Below are 20327 nucleotides of genomic sequence, written 5' to 3' on the forward strand. Positions count from 1 at the left end.
GGATTTGGTGAGTTCACACCTATGTAAGTTTCAGAGATTCAATGGGCCTCCTCTAGTTATGGGTTACTACTGGATTCCAGCGCGCGCGCGCGCGCGCGCACACACACACACACACACACACACACACACACACACACACACACACACACACACACACACCCTCCCTCCCTCCCTCCGTGATTTGACGGCAGCAAGGAGCCGATCAGAAAAGTTATGATTTGGTGAGGGTGAGCTTAATCGCCATACTGTTAGACCACAGCACGTCGATGCCTTTTAGTTCTTTCTAGTCTTCTGCCGTCAGAAACGTTTTAAAAATCTAAAACTTACCACGTTTACTCAAACGGAGTCTTTAGACCGCAACTGCTTAGCCAGAGGAGGGACAGCCCTCAACTGGAGTGAAAGAAAGGACTCTGGTGACCTCTTGTGGCGAAATAGTGTCACGAACGGAAGAGGCTCATTGAGAGGTTGACGGTTCCTTCTGCCTCCCCCGCACCCCTTCCCTCCCGATTGCAAGCGATTAAGCTTCGCCTAGCCAGCTTTATTAATAACAGCGCTTATAATCGACGAAGGCTTCCATGAGGAAGAGGGGCGGGAGGGGGGGGGAAGAGAAGGAAGAGAGGAATAAAGCAATAAAATTAAATTGTTTTCTTTTGATGGGGGAGATCAGAGAGAGTTTATTTGCAGATGTTGGGATAAAAGCGAGTTGATTTATCGACAGAGCAAGAGTGTCGCTCTAAGGACGCCACAAGTACATATTTCCTGAAATATTGCTCAATACAATATCTAATACAAACCAGCACTTCAGGAGTATCCGCTACCACATCGCTCTGGCGTGGATGCGCCTGTTGTTTGGGCCATGCGCAGGAAGCAGTGGGGGGGGATGCTGGGAATGTGGGGGGGGGGCGGAGAGGGGAGATGAAGAAGCGCGGAGAGGGGGCCTTCAACCTGCTGTCAACAAACAAGTGTCGACACCCCCCCCCTTTCCGTTTCCTCCAACTAATCGCGCAGTGAACGGCTCTCCATAAATACAACTGAGAATTGTCCTTATACTTTGTAAATATTGGATTAGCTTCCCATTGACCAGAGCTCTTGAAAAGACCCTGTTTAAAACACACACACACACACAAAACAACACTCTCACACCGGGTCTAAACTAAGCCCAACGGTCAATAGGTAATGAAAGTAAGTTATTTCTAGAGCTTAACAGGGTTTTAAAAAAAGAAATTAAAAAACCACTGCAACTCGTGATTAGGTTCCTTCGTTCTCTCTGAGTAGGTAGACCAGGGCCAGAAGTGGAGATGGCGAAAGCCGCGGATGGCGAGGTGGGGCAGGAGACAGAAGGAGGGAAAAGGAAGAGGGAGCAGAAAGGCAGACTTTATAGAGCTGTTTCCGCGGATTAGGAAAAACGTGCGGGCCCGCGCACCATCTCCAGCCAATCCATCAGTTTTCAAATGAACGGAAATCCGTCGTCTGCACAAACATCTACAAAAAAAATTACGATTTATTGGCAGAACCTTCAATTAGTGCACAGAAACGCATAGCAAAGGTTTTTGGTGTGGTGCTGCTATTAACAAGTCTACCAGGAGGCAAAAGAGGGCCACCTTCAGCAGCCAGTTTCCCCATGGAGTGGAAGAGATTCACCTTGGGCTGGATGTTCCCCGGACGAGGGAGAACGAGGTTACTCTTATCAGCGTTTTCTAGTTCTCGTTACAGGGTATCACTGACTTCGGAGAATTCAACCCGTGCTTGAACTGAGATCCTGTGCACTTTCATCGAGCACATTGAGGGCTGGTAACCGTGCATAGGATTACGCTGTAATTTTTAAAACTGCATTTTGGTTGCGATTTTTCAGGGAGGACAGGCTCCTCTTCAGGGAGGACAGGCCCGGAGAAGATGATGATTCAAACCCATATCTCGCCGTCATCTTCCAGCACTCTTGACCACTGCTCTTGGGCCAGCCTCCCCTTCCTGTTTGAATCAATGACATTGATTTAAATGAGTCTGGGCAGGTTTACCCGAAAATTAGACCTCTTAATTTCAAAGGGATCCGCTTTCTGCGAGGCGTAATGCTTAGGACCGCGACTTTTACCTGGCTTAACTTCGCTCAGCTCCTACTTGGCGTCAGACTTATTTGCTGGGACCAAGATACTCAGCGGCTCAGGAAGAAGTTTCATATTTGGAATTACCGACTAATGAAGGGTGAGACTAACGCTGAAATGTCACAGGGCTCCTCCAGGGAAAGAGGCACTGGCAGGTAGGCGCGCGAGGTGGTGACAAGCCCAGGGGCGCAGATTTTTCTAATGATTTGCTCTGTCAGCCACGAGCTGTCATTTAGAAAGGCAAGGACGCGACCGGCGCAAAGTTAAGCCCTCTTCAATTTCATGGACTTTCAGAAGGACAGATTTAAGCAAATGTTTAATTTCCCCAGAGCAACTTTGTCGCTGAACTTCCCTGCTCTTCATTTTGGTTAATTCAGGCCAGTGCACCACTAGCTAGAGAAGATTCTGCATTCATTCTGGATGGCCATGGGATAGATCGATCTGGATTTATCTGGAAAGAGGCAAAGTGTCTGTCTGTCTGTCTGTGGAGAGACCGCCATATCCACTGGAGATCAGAGGAGCGCCTGCATAACATGATATCTTCTGTTAAATGATCCCTTGTTCTTTTGCCCAGTACAGCTAAATAGTTGGACAAACAGGCATCCAGCGGAACTACCATTAAGATGGGCCTTGTGTTTTCGTGTGTGGGTGTTTAAGGTATAAAACCGACAATTTCTTATTTCAATTTTATGAAATTTGCTTTCTGCCCCATACTACACTCAAGAATCTAATTTCCTGTGAAACTAGACATTCGTTTCCAGTAGGCTGTGGAGAAAAAGAGGCCTTGTTTGCCTACAAAAAAAGAGGGAGGGAAGAGCCCCCCCCCGGCCTTTTCTCTCTTCTTGTTCTTCTTCTTGTTGTCCTCCCCCCCCCCCTCTTTCCAGAATAGATATAGTACGAATTTTTAATTCGTCTTCCTTTCACAGACAACAATGCTGGTTTTGAAAAGCGGATACAATTTGGGTTTTGTGGAGGTCTCTTTCTGCCCTCTCCCGGCCCAGCTGTCCATATGGAATACAGCATGGACAACGGGGCTCACAATGGCACCAACTGACAGGCGGAACAAAAACCCGAGGTACTTTCCCCCTGACTCGGAGATGCTCTGATCACTCCAGATACACCAAGGGATGAATTGCGTTTAAAGAAGAGGAGGAGGAGGAGGAGGAGGAGAGGGGAGAGCCTCTCTCTCTCTCTCTCTCTGCGCCTCTCTCTCTCTCTCTCTGCGCCTCTCTCTCTCTCTCTCTGCCTCTTCCTTTCCTTTCCTCTCCTCGCCTCCCTAACCCTCTCTGCCCCGTCTGTGGCTCTTTCTTTTCTGCCCCCGACTTAATATGCACGCCTCTAACATCCTCAACTCCCAGCCTTCCCCATTGTGCCCTTTTTGTGATGGGTACTGTATATTATGCAAAGATAGACTCCCCCAAACTCCCGCGCCACCATCGGCGTGTGAAATGGAAGGCCACTGGGGGTTAGGGCCACACAAGACTCCACCAGCTTGATAGACTTAATAGGGGCCTAAGAGACCGTGGCGCTTCCCCCGCCCCTCGCAAGCGCTGGAGGGTGTGTGGGTGAATTACACGACCAGGAGCGGCCGTCACCGCTTGCCTGGGAACAGCCCGGCGATTTGTTTTCAGCCACCGAAATGTGGCTCCGGGTGAATCGCGAAGGGCCCGCTCCCTTCCAGCGTCCACCCTTCTATGGGGTGGGGGTGGGGGTGGGAGGAAGATAGAGGTGGAAGGGGAGGAAGGAGGCTGAAGCCAGGGCTGTGCCAGCTGGGCTCAGGCGAGACACCCCCCCCCCAGGACAAGAAGCAGGTGAACGGGCAGGAAGGCCTTCGGGGCCCCGGGAAAGGCTCCTCGCTTGGCCCCGCTGAAGGCCAGTGGAGCCGCCAGGGCACCGCGCCCTCCCTTGAGGGAGGCAACACGACCCCACTCGGCGCCACCGCTGCCCCCAACGGGCTGCCCCAGAAAAGTCTGCAAAAGTTGGCGCCTTATCCCGAAACTGCTCGTGGCCAGGGGCTGAGGAACTCTGGGGAGGCGGCGGCGGCGGCGGCGGCGGCTTCTCCTCGTCGTCGGCGCTCCTCACACACACCGCGGGGGCGGGGGCGGGGGCGGGGGACCAAGGGCACGCTCTGCCCGAGTCTTCCTGCTCCAGCTTCCCGGCCAGGTTCCCCGGGCGGCAGGTCCGGGGCGCTCCAGTCCAGCCGCCACCCAGGCCGGGTGCAGCCGCGGGGAGCTCTCCGCCAGATCATCATAACCGTGTTTGCTTTCGACACGGAGTTGAACGCCGGCCAGCAACAGGGAGGGAGCTCCGCTGAGACCGCTTCCTGCCTCCGCAGAGCACCCGCTGCGGGTCCAGTTGTTTGCTGAGCGGCGGGAAGGGGCGACAGTTTTCAGCCTGGGGTAGAAGGAGCCTGGGAAAGTCCTGGAAACGGGCCTGAACAGACCTATCGATCAAGGGCGAAGGCCGGGCTTCCGTCGCTCTCGCTGAATTCAGTCGAGTCGCACGAAACGCCCGTTCGAAACCTTTCTTTCTCTTCTTTCCCTCTATTCCTTGCCCTTCCTCCCGACGATCCTTGCACGAAGGCTGTCGGCGTTCCCTTCTTCTTCGCGCACATGGACGTCCCCTCGTCCGTCGGCTCGCGGCGATTTCCTCGGCGGCTCCACGCCGCCTGCCCAGCGGAGATCCCATTTCCGACTTAGCAATGTAGGGCACGTTGACTCCGTGGTTAAGGCCCCTCGGGTTTTATTTCCAGGTAAGCGAGCACAGGATTGTGCCCTCAAGTGCCTTCTCCTGGCTGTGTGTGTGTGCGTGTGTGAGAGAGAACAATCACATCTCAAGGAGATTCAAATGCCAAAAAGAAAAAGGAGAAAGAAAAAGAAGAAAAAACAGGCCGGGATGGGGTGTGTGTGTGTAGGGGTGGGTCTGCTCTGTTTGGGGCCCTGAAAAGTTCAACGTCCTTATAGTTCACCAAAGTCCGGCCAACACGGCAAGAGGTCCCGGAAGACAACCCCGCAGGACTTCCACTTTGGAACCACGCTGGATCAGCCTCAGCGCCGCTGAGAAAGTGAAAGCCATTGAACTGAAGCTTTTGGAATCAAAGGCTTCTCAGCTTGAAGGAGCACTCTTACATTTAAATGAGGCCGGGGGGGGGGGAAGAGAGAGAGAGAAGGAGGTTAATTTTTTTTTCATTTCCACCCGTCACTTTATCTCCTTATTAGTATCTCAAGTAGATAAACTCGAGTAGGCAGAACGTAGAGGGGACGAGACTATGTTCAACGGTTTGAAGAAATCGTGAGCTAGGCAGGAGAAAGTGCTGCTCTACCCAGTAGCCTCCCGGAGTCCGGGATCCTCGCGCACTCTCTTGGTTCTGCAACAACAACAGGCCCAGCGCGGACTCCGTTCGGAAGGCGGAACCTCGTCCTCCTGCGACCACCTAGAGACTGAGCCAAACCCCAGACGGGCCCTATCGCCCTTTCCGCTGACTGATGCCTTACCAAGAGTGCCCTTTCTCGAAAAGTCGTTCCAAGGATGAGTCTGCTCAAACTCAAATGGATGAAACTGAAAAGGAAAGATCATACCAGGCTAGACAAGAACGGAAGCGACAAGAAGGCCCTAGCTTAATCGTAGCCCTAACCACACCACACAAATCTTGTTAAATGTGGGCTTTTAAAAAAAGTTAACAATACACAATTTTAATTCAAAACCTCATATTAAAAAATCAAAATAATCCTGTTGCACCTGGATTCATATATGTGTGTAATTATGCAGAAACTGATATATTGTTGGTGTGTGTATACATAGCATCATCTGGATTTGTTTTTGCTCTCTGTTTTTGCAGGGGAAAAATATCATCCAATCAGGAACAAGCCAAAAATAAAGTCTGGGTCGGATGTATGGCAAGCATCACCACGTGTGTTTGTTTTAAAGCATTGAAAAATTGCTGCTAGTTCTGAGCATTTTGTAAAGGTTCATAAATACACACACATACATAGAAACCAAGGAAAGTTCTGTTTTTAAAATCTTCACTCCTTGATTTTATATACCCATGAAAGTAGCTCTTACAGCAAAGAAACATTATTTACAAAAGTCACAACGGCCTTAAATGTTTATTCTTTTTTATTATGATCATTATTATTTAAAATTTGTACTTGTAGGTAGACAGGACCACTAGCAACGCCGCAATTTTTCCTCTCTCTTGTAAACATGGCGCACAAAACACCCCAAAAGAATGAAAACTGACCCCTTTCCCCTAAAGAAGAAATCCCCCCCTCCCCACAGGCATCCGAATATCCGAAGTCTCGTCCCACCGTGCCCTCCCCCACTCCCTCCCCGGCAGGACCAATTTGAAATCCCTCCGTCAAGTCTCTAGTGTCTCTAGAGCGTTCACCAAGTCCATTGCTGGGCTTGTACCAAATGGTGCGCTGAGGAGTACTGGGGGTTGCTGGCCGAGCTGTACTGGGCATTGTATTGCATGTGCTGGAGAGACTGGGCGCTGTAGGCTGAGAAAGGGATCCCCGCCTGGAAGGTGGCGGCAGCCAAGTCCTGTGCCTTGAGCGTGTGGCACGGCTTGCCGTCCCTGACTAAGACGGGCACGGCGACCCGGCGCGGGGAGGGGAGAGGAGTCACTTCCATACCTTTCTCGGCCCTGGCCCGCTTCATCTTGTAGCGGTGGTTCTGGAACCAGATCTTCACCTGGGTGGGAGTGAGGCGGATCAGGCTGGCCAGGTGCTCCCGCTCGGGGGCCGAGAGGTACCGCTGCTGCCTGAAGCGCCTCTCCAGCTCGTAAGTCTGCGCCTTGGAGAAAAGCACCCGCCTTTTCCGCTTCTTGCCGGAGTCCCCGTTGCTCGACGTTTCCTTGTCGTTGTCCGGGGACTCGTCGGCCGAAGGCTCGGGAGATTTGGACGCGGAATCCTGTTGGGAGTTGCTGGATGCCAAACCGTGCACTGAGGGGAAAGCCACAAAGGAAGGAAATCAGGAGAAAGGTGGGCCGGCGGGCCGGCAACCCGGGCAGCAGGACTACCCCCCCTCCCCACCACCATTGTGTCCCGTCGGGCTCTGCTCAGCCCCAACCCGCTTCCTGCCTGCCTGCCTTTCCAACACGAAGGGAGAAAAGTGGTTGGGGCCTTTGCAAACTCACTCTTCCCCAGTGCGCATTGTTTCCTTCTATAAGAAACGCAGGATGCTTAAATCAGTTTCTTTTTCTTACAAGAATCAAGACCAAACAAGCGCCAGTACACTGCTACGGGGAAGTCTGCATCTTTTATGAACATGTGGCAGTTCAGCACCTAAGAGACGCTTGCGTTGTTGCTAGAATCATCTAGAGCTGATGTGTATTTATCGCATGTACACTTTTCCTCTCCCCGGTCCCCCAAGGTGAGCAGTGAAGTATAAATTAGTACGTATCTTAATTTCCTCTGACTCCCCCCTCTCTTGTCATAAATATTTAACCTAGACGGAAAATTACATGGAGAAACAGAAACAAATGCAAAGGAAGGGGGGGGGACCCTGAATACAAACGCCACATAGCTACATAAATCCTTAGATTGCGACAGATCATTGTTATGATTCTAATATTGGACGCAGTCTACAAGGGTGTTGCGCAGCTTCTATCTATTTACATGTGGGATTGCGCAGTTGAAACTTCCAGTCAGATTGTGCCGATTTTTCTTACAGATTTTGTACTTGGGACAATTCTCTTTAAAAAAACAACAACAATCCAAACAAAACCGACTTCTTCTTTCTGTGCTACGTGGATTGGTTTTTAAAGGATAAATTCAACAAGCCGTGCTTTGATCCAGCACAGCCAAAGGGACGATTTACAAACGTCTAAAGCAAGGCCATCCAAAATTTCCCCACAAAGCACGCTCTGTTACTCAGAAAAAGTAGAACGAAGGATGCAGGAAGAGGAGGAGGGGAAGCATTTTGGGTGGCTGGGAGAATTTTTTTGGAAGTTTTCATTTAAAAAATTCCAGACAGGGTTGTTACTGCCTTATAAACAAACAAGAATTCAGAACCATCAGCTACCGGAAACCTATTTAGATAATTAAAGCATCTCGATTTCCAATTTGTTGGTTTCAGAAAGGACTTTTTAAAAAAACATTACACCACCCACCGTAAAAACAGGAGCGATGGGGTGTGCGGTGGGAAGAGTGGTGGTGAAAGCAATACCGGGTTCATCCGGGTTCCTAGCGGGTGTAACGCAGGCTCACAATACGGGGGAGCCCGAGTGTTAAGTTCGCCTACTTACAGGAGTACTGGATGCTCTCGGTGGTGGCCAGCCAACGCGTGTAGGGATTATCGGTATTGTCATAAAAGGGGTTCTTCAGAGGCAGCGTCTGAACAGCGTCCAGTGAGGTTGTCCCCAAAACGCTGGGCTTTTTGGGGGGTTCGGAGCCCTCCGTTTCTTCATCCCCGCCTTCCACGATGGAGCCGTCTTCGTCATTGGTGTCAGGCAAGTCCAAGATGTCTTTAACAGAAAAGCCGGTCTTTGTGTTGGTCAGAGACATATTCCGGCCAAATTTTATGCAGGAAACTTTGAAGGACCAGTTTGTCAATCCTCTTGGTTCGCCAAACATGCACGGGGGGGGGGGGAAGGGGGAAGAGGGGGAGAAGAAAGAAGGGGGGGCTGGGGGATTGGAGGAAAGGGAAGACTGGAAAAGGTGAGGGTGGCTGCAGTAGTGGCTGCGGGAGCGGGGGGCGCCCTCAAAATCAGCGACAGTCTTTAGGCATATAATATCTGTTGTTTCAGGTTTGGATTGCCGAGAGCCGTGGAGCGCGGGGCTGGGGGGGGGCGGAATACGGTTTGTCTAGGGCTTCCGCAGGACTTTGTAACTCCAGGAAAAATGCCAACGTGCGTTTACTTGAGGGTCTGCTTTAAGCACAGCGCGCTGACGGTGCCTCCTCGAAAAAAACAAGCCATTGCCGAGACGGGCAGTCCATATAAGGTTGGTCTCCGCACATGAACCTGCCGAGAGGAGGGAGAGGAAGGGGTGGGGGAGAGAAATACATTAAAAACGCAAAAGGTTGGCCACGTGTGGGCGGGTCTTAGGAGTCAAGTGGATGAAGACAGTGTTTGCAGATGTGAAATTGCGGGGTTTTTGGGAGGGGGAACGAACCTCTACCATTGGTGCTGTAGCACATGATGAGTGGTATAACGTGTCAATTAATTACAAAGATGGGGAGGGCCTTTTCTACACAGTATTTACATACAAAGGAGCTCCAAGTAGCCAGATATTCCACATACTTGAAAGTACGTTTTAACAAATTGCCTCTGGAATACCGCCCCCTCCCCGACACACACACAGACACACAGCCCCATTTTGCATTTATTTTCTGTTTTCTATCCTCGTCATGGATATAAAACTTTCTTTCTTTCTTTCTTTCTTTCTTTCTTTCTTTCTTTCTTTCTTTCTTTCTTTCTTTCTTTCTTTCTTTCTTTCTTTCTTTCTTTCTTTCTTTCTTTCTTTCTTTCTTTCTTTCTTTCTTTCTTTCTTTCTTTCTCTCTCTCTCTCTCTCTCTCTCTCTCTCTCTCTCTTTCTTTCTATGCTGAAAATCTGACTATTTTGCAGTTTTGTTGCTTAGTCGTTAAGTCGTGTCCGACTCTTCCTGACCCCATGGACTAGAGCACGCCAGGCCCTCCTGTCTTCCACTGCCTCCCGGAGTTCGGACAAATTCATGTTGCTGGCTTCGATGACACCGCCCAACCATCTCGTCCTCTGTCGTCCCCTTCTCCTCTTGCCTGCAGTAGCCTGAGCTAAATTTTGCAGCAGCCTGAGCTAAATTCTCCACCTTGAGAAGAACTGAAGAGAAGAAGAGACGAAGGGGAAGAGCAATCTCCTCAAATTAGTGGTTGTAACCCTAAACAAGATGTTGTTGCGATGGCAAGAGCCCAACTTATGTAAACCTCCTAGGTCAATATTTTGGTTGAGGCTTAAGGATGAGTGCTAGAAATTAAACAGCTAGTAATTGATTCCAGTTTACTCCGGAATCAGCTAAACTGGCAATGAAGAGGATCATTCAGCTCCTAGATAGAGTCGAACGATTTTTCCTTATTTGCACATGACTAATTTATTTCACTCTTCCTCTTTCCTAGAGAGATTTACTTGTTCTTTAAACAGGGCATGCCTCTGCAGAGGCTGCAGTTAGCCATTTAAATAAAAAAATTCTGTTTTAGACTGATATTTTGAGGCAAAACACACACATGGGCACACCAGATTTCACAATTTCAGTTGCAATACAATGTTAAAAAGCCTTTTAAAATAGCACTTAGGTTATTGCCTCAAATAATATGTGTTGACTTGTGGAGTATGATGCGCTTAGTCACTCAGAAAAGCATTTTAGGAATACTGAAAGACAATAAAACACGTGCATAGAAAAATTCCCATGATTGTCGGTCTTCACTTGAACCAAACTTTCTTCTTCCCCCCTCCCCCACCCCTTTCTTTGCCAGCAGTCTTCCCTCCTCTCCCTTTCCCTCGATCCACCCTCCCCCCGTCTTGGTTTCGGACCCCAGAGATTCACGGTTCGTAGCCCTTCCTTGGGACGCTCTCCTCCACCCCCACCCCAGCCAAACTCTGTACGAGGGAACTCTCTGGCTGTCTCTTGATCTAAAGCTGAAGGAGGAATACTGCAGCATTGTTTATCTTCGAGGAAATCTGGGTGGGGCTGCGGTGTGGCGGCGGCTGCGATGGCGGTCAGGGTGGTGGTGGTGGTGGTGGCGGCGGCGATTCTAACTGCAATATTTAGGGCACGACAGAAGTGGGTGGAAGGAATCCTCCCGGGGTCTTCAAAGCCGGCTTCGGGAAAAGATTTTCAAAAGGGGGGTCAAACGGGATTGTCTCCCTCTCCCCTGTAGACTCACCCGCCTCGCAAAGTCCTTTAACACTTTTTGGAGAATATCAAGATGCTGTAGTTGTCTGACTTTCTGTGCCGGGTGGATAACTTGACTGGGGAGGGTTGAACAGGGGGGAGGGTGATGGGATGCAAGGGGGGGGGGGGTTTGTTGTAATCTGAAAAGACGTACCAAAGCAATTAACGATTGTTGATCAGTTTATTTCAGTGTATCTCACCCCACCCCCTCCCTGTGCCTCCCATCTCGTATGTGATGTGGATGACAATGCTTCGGTTTTTTTTTTTTTTTTAAAGCAAGTCCCTGAACGCATCCTGGGTGGTCGGGCCGGGGCAAACACAAATACAAACCGACTGCTAAGCTGCGGACAATGGGCGAAATGTAGACAAATGTCCGGCTTCTGTTGGAAGCTTTTGTCCTAGACCAGGTTTTGCATTTATTTCACTGGCGAAATAATACATGATTGACGCCCTCTTTCAATGTGTTCTAACTGTTTGGAATAAATCTGAGGTTGTTCCTAGTTGTCATGGCATTCAACGTCTTTCAATGGACTATCTCTTCATTCATTTCGGAATCTTGCCACAATATTAAGGGAAACCCCTTCATGAGGATGTTCCCTAGCTCTTCTTCTTTTTCCCCCCGAGAGTAAAAATAATAAATAAATAAACAAATGCAGCGCTTTTTTTTTAAAAAAGGGGGGCGGTGGAAATCGATTGAAAAAAAGGAATAGATTTTAAATCGGTATACATTATTTTCATTGCACGTACGAAGAATGGGGTATTGGGGAAGAAGGAGCCCATAAGTCAAAATTTGACAGCAGTGCAGAAATTATTCCAGTTAATAATATCCATCTCTATAAAATGAGAGAGGGACACCCTGATTTTTAAATAAATCCGCTAACTTGAGATAATGAGATCAAATTATATAAGGCAGGAAGGCAACCTAACGACTGAGAGGGGATCTTAGAAGGTTGAATGGATTAATAGCAGCAAATGTAGAAAATAGATAAATAAATAAATATATCCTAGAGAGTGGTGAGATGAAGCGAGCATTCATTGTTCTTCTCGTTGCGATGCAATTTTAAGACGGGGTGGGGGTGGGACTCTCTCCTGCTTGGAGCCAGGCCAAGACAAGTAACATAACACGACTTTGGGAGACGCCAGCCACCGCACGCAGCTACAAATAACAGCAACAAAACCACACACAACAAGCGGCTCTGTCTCTACTCCGCGCCCGTTTCTATGGTCTTCCCCTTAAATCAGGCTCTGGGAAGGGGAAGGGAGAGTGGAGGAGAAGGGTGTGCGCGCGCGCGCGCCAAGGTGGTGATGGAAGAAGGAACACTGTGGAAGGTATCACCTTTATTTACCTATAGGCCTTTCCCGTGACCCAGGAAAGGATGCTTAGCTGGGGTTTTGTTTCTTTTTGTTGCTGTTGTTTTTGATGGGCTCGAACTATCCGGCTGAATCTTTTAGAGATTCGGTCAGAAGACAAAAAGATTTTCTGTAACTCCAAGAGAAAAGTCTCACTTGTTGAACTGTATCAATAAAGACCTTCTGCTGGAGTTACACTCTGGAGCACACGCTCCTCATGTGATGGGCCCCGGACCGATTCGCTCCCTCCGGCCACCTGATAAGCAAATATTTTCCTAAGGGAAAATCAGGGCTCCTAGAGAACATTAATCAGCTGCCCTTGGAACGGGGGTGACAATAGGCTATTGAGAAGAGCACACACCGACTGAGCGGCACAGCTGGACTGTGACCAGCTATTCTCCTTTGTACACAAAGGATCTGCAATAAGTCATAATTTTGTTCCTTATCGCCAGCACCCCCTCCCTACCCCCACGCATCAGTGCATGGCTTACCTGAAAGTCTGCCTTACCTACAAAGTTCCCACAACTGCTTGTTAAGAGGGAAACCTACCCATCCCCAAACCCTTCCCTTTCTCTTCTGCAATACCTGTCAACTCATAGATGTTCATTTGTTTCCTGCTTATTACACAGTCCCTTTGCCGCCCCAAGTCTATTTCAAAGCATTCTCGGATGTTTTGAGCACAGATTTTGCACCCTCATTTTAACCTCTGGTGGAAAGGGAACCTAAGCCTTTGAGGCTTCGTGGGGGAGGGGGGAGAACCGAGGGAACACAAAGATAAATTCTACCCATGTTGTGATCGAGCAGATTTATTTTCTGCCAGGACAGAAAAGAAATGCTACTCGCTGGCCCAACTATCTGGATTGTGCCATCAAGTTCTTGTTCCAGAAGGCAACGGGGAAGGCCATTTTGAGAAACCACTGCAGGTTGTTGGGGCCCTCCAACTTCTCGACAAGCGGAAAACCCCGGACTTTACGTTTGAGGAATCAAAAATTTTTAAGGTGCTGTTTCCAGAAGAAAACCTGTGGACCTGACTTTCTGGATTGGAATTTCTCTTCACTGAAACGATTAATCCATTTCCCTACTGAGCCGGAGTCTTCCTCTTTGGGGTTCTTAGATATATACTCTGCATAGTCACCAGTCCTCCCGGGTGCACGGGGCTTATATCTTCTTTTCCCGGCTCGTTTGTTTCACAAAGGGACTTCCCAGGCCAGTTATAGGCTTAGACTATGTTGAAGCAAGTTTACGGCAGAAAAGAACGCTTGCAGCCATCCATCCCCTGTCCCAAGATATTCCAAGTGGAGCTTCACAGTTACCTTAAGCTCCCAAGATTGCTTTCCCAAGTTACTTTCCTTTGTGGTTTTTTTCACCCCCATTGCTCATATCTGAGATCTAAGGTTTTAAACCTTGACAGTCACAGAATTTTGGATCATGTTGCTCACTCATCCCCAGGAACTTGGGAAACTTCTTATTAGACCACTGTAAAACCTACTAGGTGACAGCAGCCACGAGATTAAAAGACGCCTGCTTCTTGGGAGGAAAGCGACGACAAACTTAGACAGCAAAAGCAGAGACATTACCTTGCCGACAAAGGTCCACATAGTAAAGGTATGTTTTCTTCCAGTAGCGATGTATGGAAGTGAGAGCTGGACCATAAAGAAGGCTGACCACCAAAGAATCGATGCTTTTGAATTGTGGTGTTGAAGGAAACTCCTGAGAGTCCCCTGGACTACAAAGAGAACAAACCTATCCATTCTTAAGGAAATCAACCCTGAGTGCTCACTGGAAGGACAGATCCTGAAGCTGAGGCTTCAGTACTTTGGCCATCTCATGAGAAGAGAAGACTCCCTGGAAAAGACCCTGATGTTGAGAAAGTGTGAGGGCAAGAGGAGAAGGGGACGACAGAGGACGAGATGGTTGGACAGTGTCATCGAAGCTACCAACATGAATTTGACCAGACTCCGTGAGGCAATGGGAGACAGGAGGGCCTGGCGTGCTCTGGTCCATGGGGTCACAAAGAGTCGGACATGACTTAATGACTAAACAACAACAAAAGCTACTAAGGCTTAACGTCTGTTTGGATTTTTGCCTCCTTGTTAGCTAATGAACGGAAATCCTATGAAATTGGCATTCTCAAACCATTAATGCCCATCGCGCCAAACAACTGCAGTAAAAAAGGTCTGACGATGGACATTCCAGTGGTTCCTGTTTCTTAAGACCCAAAGGGAAGGGGGAGAGAGTGCTTGGAATTCTGTCCACCCACCAGTTTTAGAATCCTAGAATGCTCCTCCATGCAGAAGCTATGGGACCTAAGCCCTGGAATTAAAGGATGGAGGGAGTTATTTGAACAAATGAACAAGAGGCTGAAAGGCGAGTTGCGTGTACACAGCGTAAGTGCTTGTACTTCAACACAAGTGCCCTCTAGGAGCTGGGAAGTGTTTACCTGTTTACTTTTACAGGTAGCTCAAACACTAGGCAGTCGCCTCTTCACGGTTTTCTGCAGACGTCTTCACCTCCCTTTCAAAATTCTGTTAAAGACTGGGTGCCCGGAACGCGGATTTGCCGTTTTTAAAAAGTCCACACAGAGTTCTTTTCAAAAAAACAGTTTGTAGGGATAAGAGCAGGGAAAGAGACCCTCTTATCCCCAACACTCATGTAAATTGCTGGTGCACTTCTAATATAAGTGGCTACAGCTAAATGAAAGAGGCAGCCCCCCACCCCACCCCCCCGAGAACCAAAGAGTTACAATTAAGCCGGACCTAAAGTCTGGAAGGAGCGGTTCCATGGGACAGGAATGTTTGAGTCTGGGAATTTATACCAGACCAGTCTCGAGAAGATTTGGTCATCAGTTTTTGTTCTCTATCAATTCATTACTTTAAGCTCAGGCTCTATTTAAGATGGACAGCAAAAACAATGTGCTGGTATTTAGCATAAGTTTGTGCAAGAATGACAATAAAATATCAGGCGGCGTTCACAATGTAGTTTAATAACCTCCATGTACGGCAGGATGGGGTGGGGGGTGCACAGAGCTAGTTCAATCGCCCACTTGGCCTTGAGGCTAACTAGAGAGCATCTTCTTCACAACCCTCACTTCCCCCCCCCCCCATACTGAACAGAAGCAATCTATTCCTCTCAAAGCACTGGATTTCTGCATTTCAATTTTTCTATTTGTCTGAAAGTAGGAGAGAGGTGTTTAGCATAGGCTTCTCCTTCCTTCCTTCCTTCCTTCCTTCCTTCCTTCCTTCCTTCCTTCCTTCCTTCCTTCCTTCCTTCCTTCCTTCCTTCCTTCCTTCCTTCCTTCCTTCCTTCCTTCCTTCCTTCCTTCCTTCCTTCCTTCCGTGTATGCATGGTGAGCAAGACAGTATAGGTTTGATCTCTCACCCATCGCGACATCCCATCTCAGGTAATAGCCTTGGAGTGGATTTATTGTTTGTGTGCAAGCAAATTGTTCTCATTCCCTCCACGCAAACAAAAACACGTTGCACCTTTAATGCTCCTAGTGAGGCTTAGTTGAAAGCAGACACAAAGCCTTGGTTGTGTAGGGTGGCACATTTTATCTCCGGTTTGATACTCTCAGGATAGGTTACACTTGAAATCAACAGGAAAAAAAATACCTGCACCAAATGTACTTCTGATAATTGCAGTGAAGAGATTCACTTTCGCAAGACACCCTGAGAACAATGAGGATAAAATGTTTAAGCTTTTGTTTTAATGCATTGGATCGGAGGAAAGGGGTGCCATATTTTGTGGCTAGCTCTAAAGCCTCATTTTAATAATGTGAGGTGCAAGACCTCCCAGCTCAAAATCACATTTCAGCATAATTCACCTAGCTTATAATCGCTTTATTAAGACCCTCCAACAGAGTCTCCCAACACGTAAAAAAAACCACACACACCACCCGGATATATTCCATTCTTAATACAAAAGTAATTCTGATTTCATTTGCGGGAAAATAATGTGCAAAGTTACTGGAGGCAGGGAAAACAGCCCTGAGAAAGGTATATTACCAAAGCAAAACGGCGCTAAAATAAGAAAGCCAGGAGAAAACCGTCTCGCTAACATTGTTTGATACCCTTGGAAAAAGAAGTTTCTCTCTTCCTGTGCCCGTCGAGTTATCTACGGTAATGGCTTTTTAACTCTGGCTCCTTAGGCTTTGAACAGCCAGTAGGCTGGGATTACCTCCGGCTTGCTGGTATAGAAATAGCAAAGACTTCCGCAGTTTTGGGGTTCTTGGAACCGATAAAAAGCACAAGTAATCAGACCCATGCCAAACCTGTATCAGGCAGGGTCAGGATCTTTCTCTCCGCCACTCCTACTTCAGACTTGTGAAAAAAGAAATTGGTTCCTTGTCATTCTCGAGGTGGGAAAAAATTAAATTGTGTTCAGGATCTCTTTATCTAAATGAGGCTTTTATTATGATGATGATGATTATGAATTTTTCGACCCCTCCAGTGCTCCTTTTGATAACAAGCTTTCCCAAATCCTTTCGGAAAATCTCCCGAGGTCACGAATTGTAATAGGCGCCAGGATCTTTTTTCCTGCAAGCTAATCGGTTATTTACGGGCTGTGCCAAAGCCAGAGGGCACTTGTTAGGACTTTGATGAATCAACTTTAATGAGATTTTTTTTTTGCAAATAAATAAAATAACGCAATACAATTTAAAAAAAAAATAAATGGTCAAGTTTTTCCTCCAACTACTTAAGCAACCAAGAGGAATTCTTGGCATTATAATATAGAGCCCTGTAGAATTTAGCATCTGGGGATGCATCCTCGCTGCATATATTATTGTCAGGGAAAAAAGCTAAGTCTAGCCTCCGGCTATCCTTTCGGTTCCAGTCTATTATGACTGTTTTATTTGTAAACTGAAAGCTTCCTTCCCTCCAGCCAATCTTTCAGCTTTATTCGTTGGCGTCCGTCTAATGATTAAACGTGCCTCAATGAGATTAAACCCTGTCAGCTTGCCTTCAGAACTGCTCCTTCCAAAGAAAAGACCAGCCTTTTTTTTTTTTTTTTTTTTGGTAAGGACAATTTGACTAGAAGAGATTTGTTTCTTTACGCAAGCACAGAGTTGAAAGCACTAGGTTGCCTGAATTAAGTCCCTACATTTCCTGCGTCTAACTCAAATACCGGGACGCGGGGGTGGACGGGGTATAAGCTAGCCAGTAGCCACTCCACATTCCCTCCGATTTCCAATGATTTTAGAGGCGTTGAGCAAATCTCCCGCGTCTTCTTAAGATCACCAGTTGTGCTATTGGACCACAACTTCCCGGCAATGAAATGCACACCATCTCCCGAAGGGACACGGAAGGCAAGGAGTTTGCTCCCTTCGTTTTGTTTAGTAATAAAAGATAGAGAAAACCAACTGCAAGAGAAACTTGGCAAACTCGGACTGGAACAGACGGCTTCGAACCACTTCTGATACAACCGCGAATTCTGCCCACTCCCCCAAGAAGGGCTTTGGCCCTCTTTTCCTCCCCTAACACTTTCTCTCCCCCTTCCCCGCTCTTTTCGGTCCCAAAGAGAACAGATGAGATGCCCTTCAGGAAAAAAAAACAACCCACCGATCTGCCTCAGGAGACCCCCCTCCCCAGACAAAGAGGCTTTAGGAAAAAGAAGCGTGCCAAGCTTTCTCTAAGGTCGGCCTTAAAGTTACAGCATGTCGGACTCTTTCCTGCCAGGGCGCCGCGGGAGGGGGGGGCTCCCACGAGTGGCGGAACAAGAGCAACAATGAACTGAGCAGGGTCAGCCTTTGGCCGGAGGGCTCTGACGAAGGCTGCCTTGCCCTCCTCGGGCGGGCGTGCCCTCCCAGCAGGAACCTGCCGGGCGGCTTGGCCAAGAGTCAGGCGGGGGGAGGGGAGTAGGGCAAGGCGAGACCTCCCGGGCCTGTGCTGAGGCTCTGGAAGCAGCAGCAGCGGCGGCAGGGACCCCTGTCCCCTTTCTCGGGTCGGTCCGCAGACCGGCACATGAGAGGGGAGCTGTGGGTGGGAAGCGAGCTCCTTGCTCCCGCCGGCTGGTTCGCCTCAGCCACCCGCCAACCCCCCGCAGCGTTTCCCTCTTCACGTTTGGCGCCTTTCCCCGTCCTCCCCTCGCTCCCGTCGCCCGGAAAGCTGCCGGATAACTCCTCCTCACCTGGCCAGGTGAACCAACCGGGAGGGTCAGAGCCTTGACGGTGTTTTCCCCTGGCAAGTGCGTGACGGCGGTGGAAAGGAAACGTTGGGAAAAGAAGCTGAAGCACCCTCTCCGTCTCCGGAGCCAAAGACGGGCCGAGGGGCTGAGGGAACCCGTCACTCCGCCCCCCTCACCTCTGCTGTCTCGTCGCCTCCCTTTTTTTTTGCGCGCCAAAAGGCGGCCGACCTTAGCGGCGGCTTCCGCGCGCCGGGCGCCCCACGCTGGCCTCCTCCGCGCCCTCCCGCCCTCCTCAGGTCGGCTTCCTCGAGCGCCTAGCCTTTCTGCGGCACCGAAAGCGCTCGCCTTCTGCCCTCGCTTTTAGGAGCCAAAGTCGTGGCTCCTCGAGTTGCAGGCTCCGCTAGACCGAACCAACCCCACCCGCACACGGTCACCGCAACACGGCTGCCACTGCATGGTCTCCCCCCCCGCCCCGCCCTCCCCGCTCGCACCTCCCTCCATGGAAGGAAAGCCAAGCGTCTCACCTGGGGATGGACGGTGCCGGCAAGTCCTGAGCGCTTCTGACTCTTCTTGCTTTGACTGCTTACTGGCCCGCCTGACAGCCCGCTAGCCTGACTGGGTGACGCTCTCTCTCTCTCTCTCTCTCTCTCTCTCTCTCTCTCTCTCTCTCTCTCTCTCTGTGTGTGTGTGTGTGTGTGTGTGTGTTGATCAGGGTAAAGCTCGGTTAGTCCCTCAGAGCTCCGAGTTGTGAAGAGTTCCTGGTTGCACTGTCAGGCGCGTAGAATACGTGTGTGTGTGTGTGTGTGTGTGTGCGCGCGCGTGTGTGCGTGTATGTGTGTGTGTGTGTGTGTGTTTGTGCGTGAAACGCAAGGGAAGACTGCTGGTGCTGGGCCTTATATAGACACACCAGAAGCCCGGGCTCCTTCCTCCCTCTGCGCTCCCTCACATTGTCTCAAATCAGTCAGCAGCTCCTGACGAGCTAGGCTGGCTGAGGTGGCGGGGGGCCGTCTGCTCTGCCTCCCTCGTCCTCTCTCTCTCTCTCTCTTCTCAGCGACGCGATCTTGTTTGTTTTGCTTCCTGCTCTATGACGTGGGACAAAATATTGGCCATATGTTCATCGGTAATAAATTGGTTGGAAGCGCAAACACGCCTGTTCCTGGATGGCTCCCTCTCAGCTGCCACCACCACGGTTCTGCTCCTCCTAAGCAGATGGACCTACAACCGCCCCCCCCCCCCGCCGCCGCCGCCGCCGCAGCACTTCCTCCGTCAAGTCCCGCCTAATCGGCTGGTCTCTTAACCAGTTATGGGGCTTTTCCTGCCCCAATTCCACTTCTCCCACCACAGCCGCCTAAAGTATTAGGTTTTTTTCCCCCTCCAGTCTTACTCGCCCCGGTGCCTAAATCGCTCCCCGCTCCCGTTTTTAACAAGCTCACCGTCCCATAAATCGCTCGGTAGCTAAGGCTCTATAAAACCCCTAAGGACCAGATGTGGCACGTTATTTATGTGTGAAAGCTCGTTTACATTAGATATGCTGATCCAAGCTTTGATAGCGCGGTTTGCGAGAGATTAGGGCCGGTTTTCCGTCTACAGTTCCAGATGCAGCTCCCCCTCTCTCCGCCGCCCATCCTGGCAGTGGTCAGGGGGCCAGGAGTGGAGGAAAGGAAGGATGGCCTCGGTTATCCCGTGCTGGCCTCAGACCGGGAGAGTCCAGTGGACATGTTTTCCCATCAGATGCCGAAGGTGAAAGCCTAGCGAGATTAGCCTTGGCCTTTCAGCGACATGTCTCCTTCTCTTCAAGCAATAGGTCCGGCAACAACATGTGAGACACGGCTACAGGCAGCTCACAGAACAGCGCTCATCTTAAAACGAGGCATTTTATTCCGCATT

General features: G+C 49.5%; 1 protein-coding gene across 2 annotated transcripts in view; it reads right to left on the minus strand.

The window, feature by feature from the left end:
• The window catches only part of NKX2-2 (NK2 homeobox 2), a 45722-nt gene extending 26059 nt beyond the window's left edge, over positions 1-19663 (minus strand). Inside the window, exons 1-3 of one of the 2 annotated variants that reach the window (XM_078392561.1) lie at positions 18965-19663; positions 8347-9063; positions 6734-7042 (exon numbers count right to left, since the gene is read on the minus strand). In XM_078392561.1, coding sequence (XP_078248687.1) covers positions 6734-7042; positions 8347-8674 — 637 coding nt within the window. In that variant the 5' untranslated portion in view covers positions 8675-9063; positions 18965-19663. Of the gene's footprint in view, positions 1-6197; positions 7043-8346; positions 9064-18964 lie in introns of those variants that run through there. The other variant, XM_078392560.1, reaches the window with a different exon arrangement.
• Between the last annotated feature and the right edge of the window lie 664 nt (positions 19664-20327).

The sequence above is a fragment of the Pogona vitticeps genome, chromosome 4 (genome assembly GCF_051106095.1).
Source record: "Pogona vitticeps strain Pit_001003342236 chromosome 4, PviZW2.1, whole genome shotgun sequence".
NCBI lineage: Eukaryota > Metazoa > Chordata > Lepidosauria > Squamata > Agamidae > Pogona > Pogona vitticeps.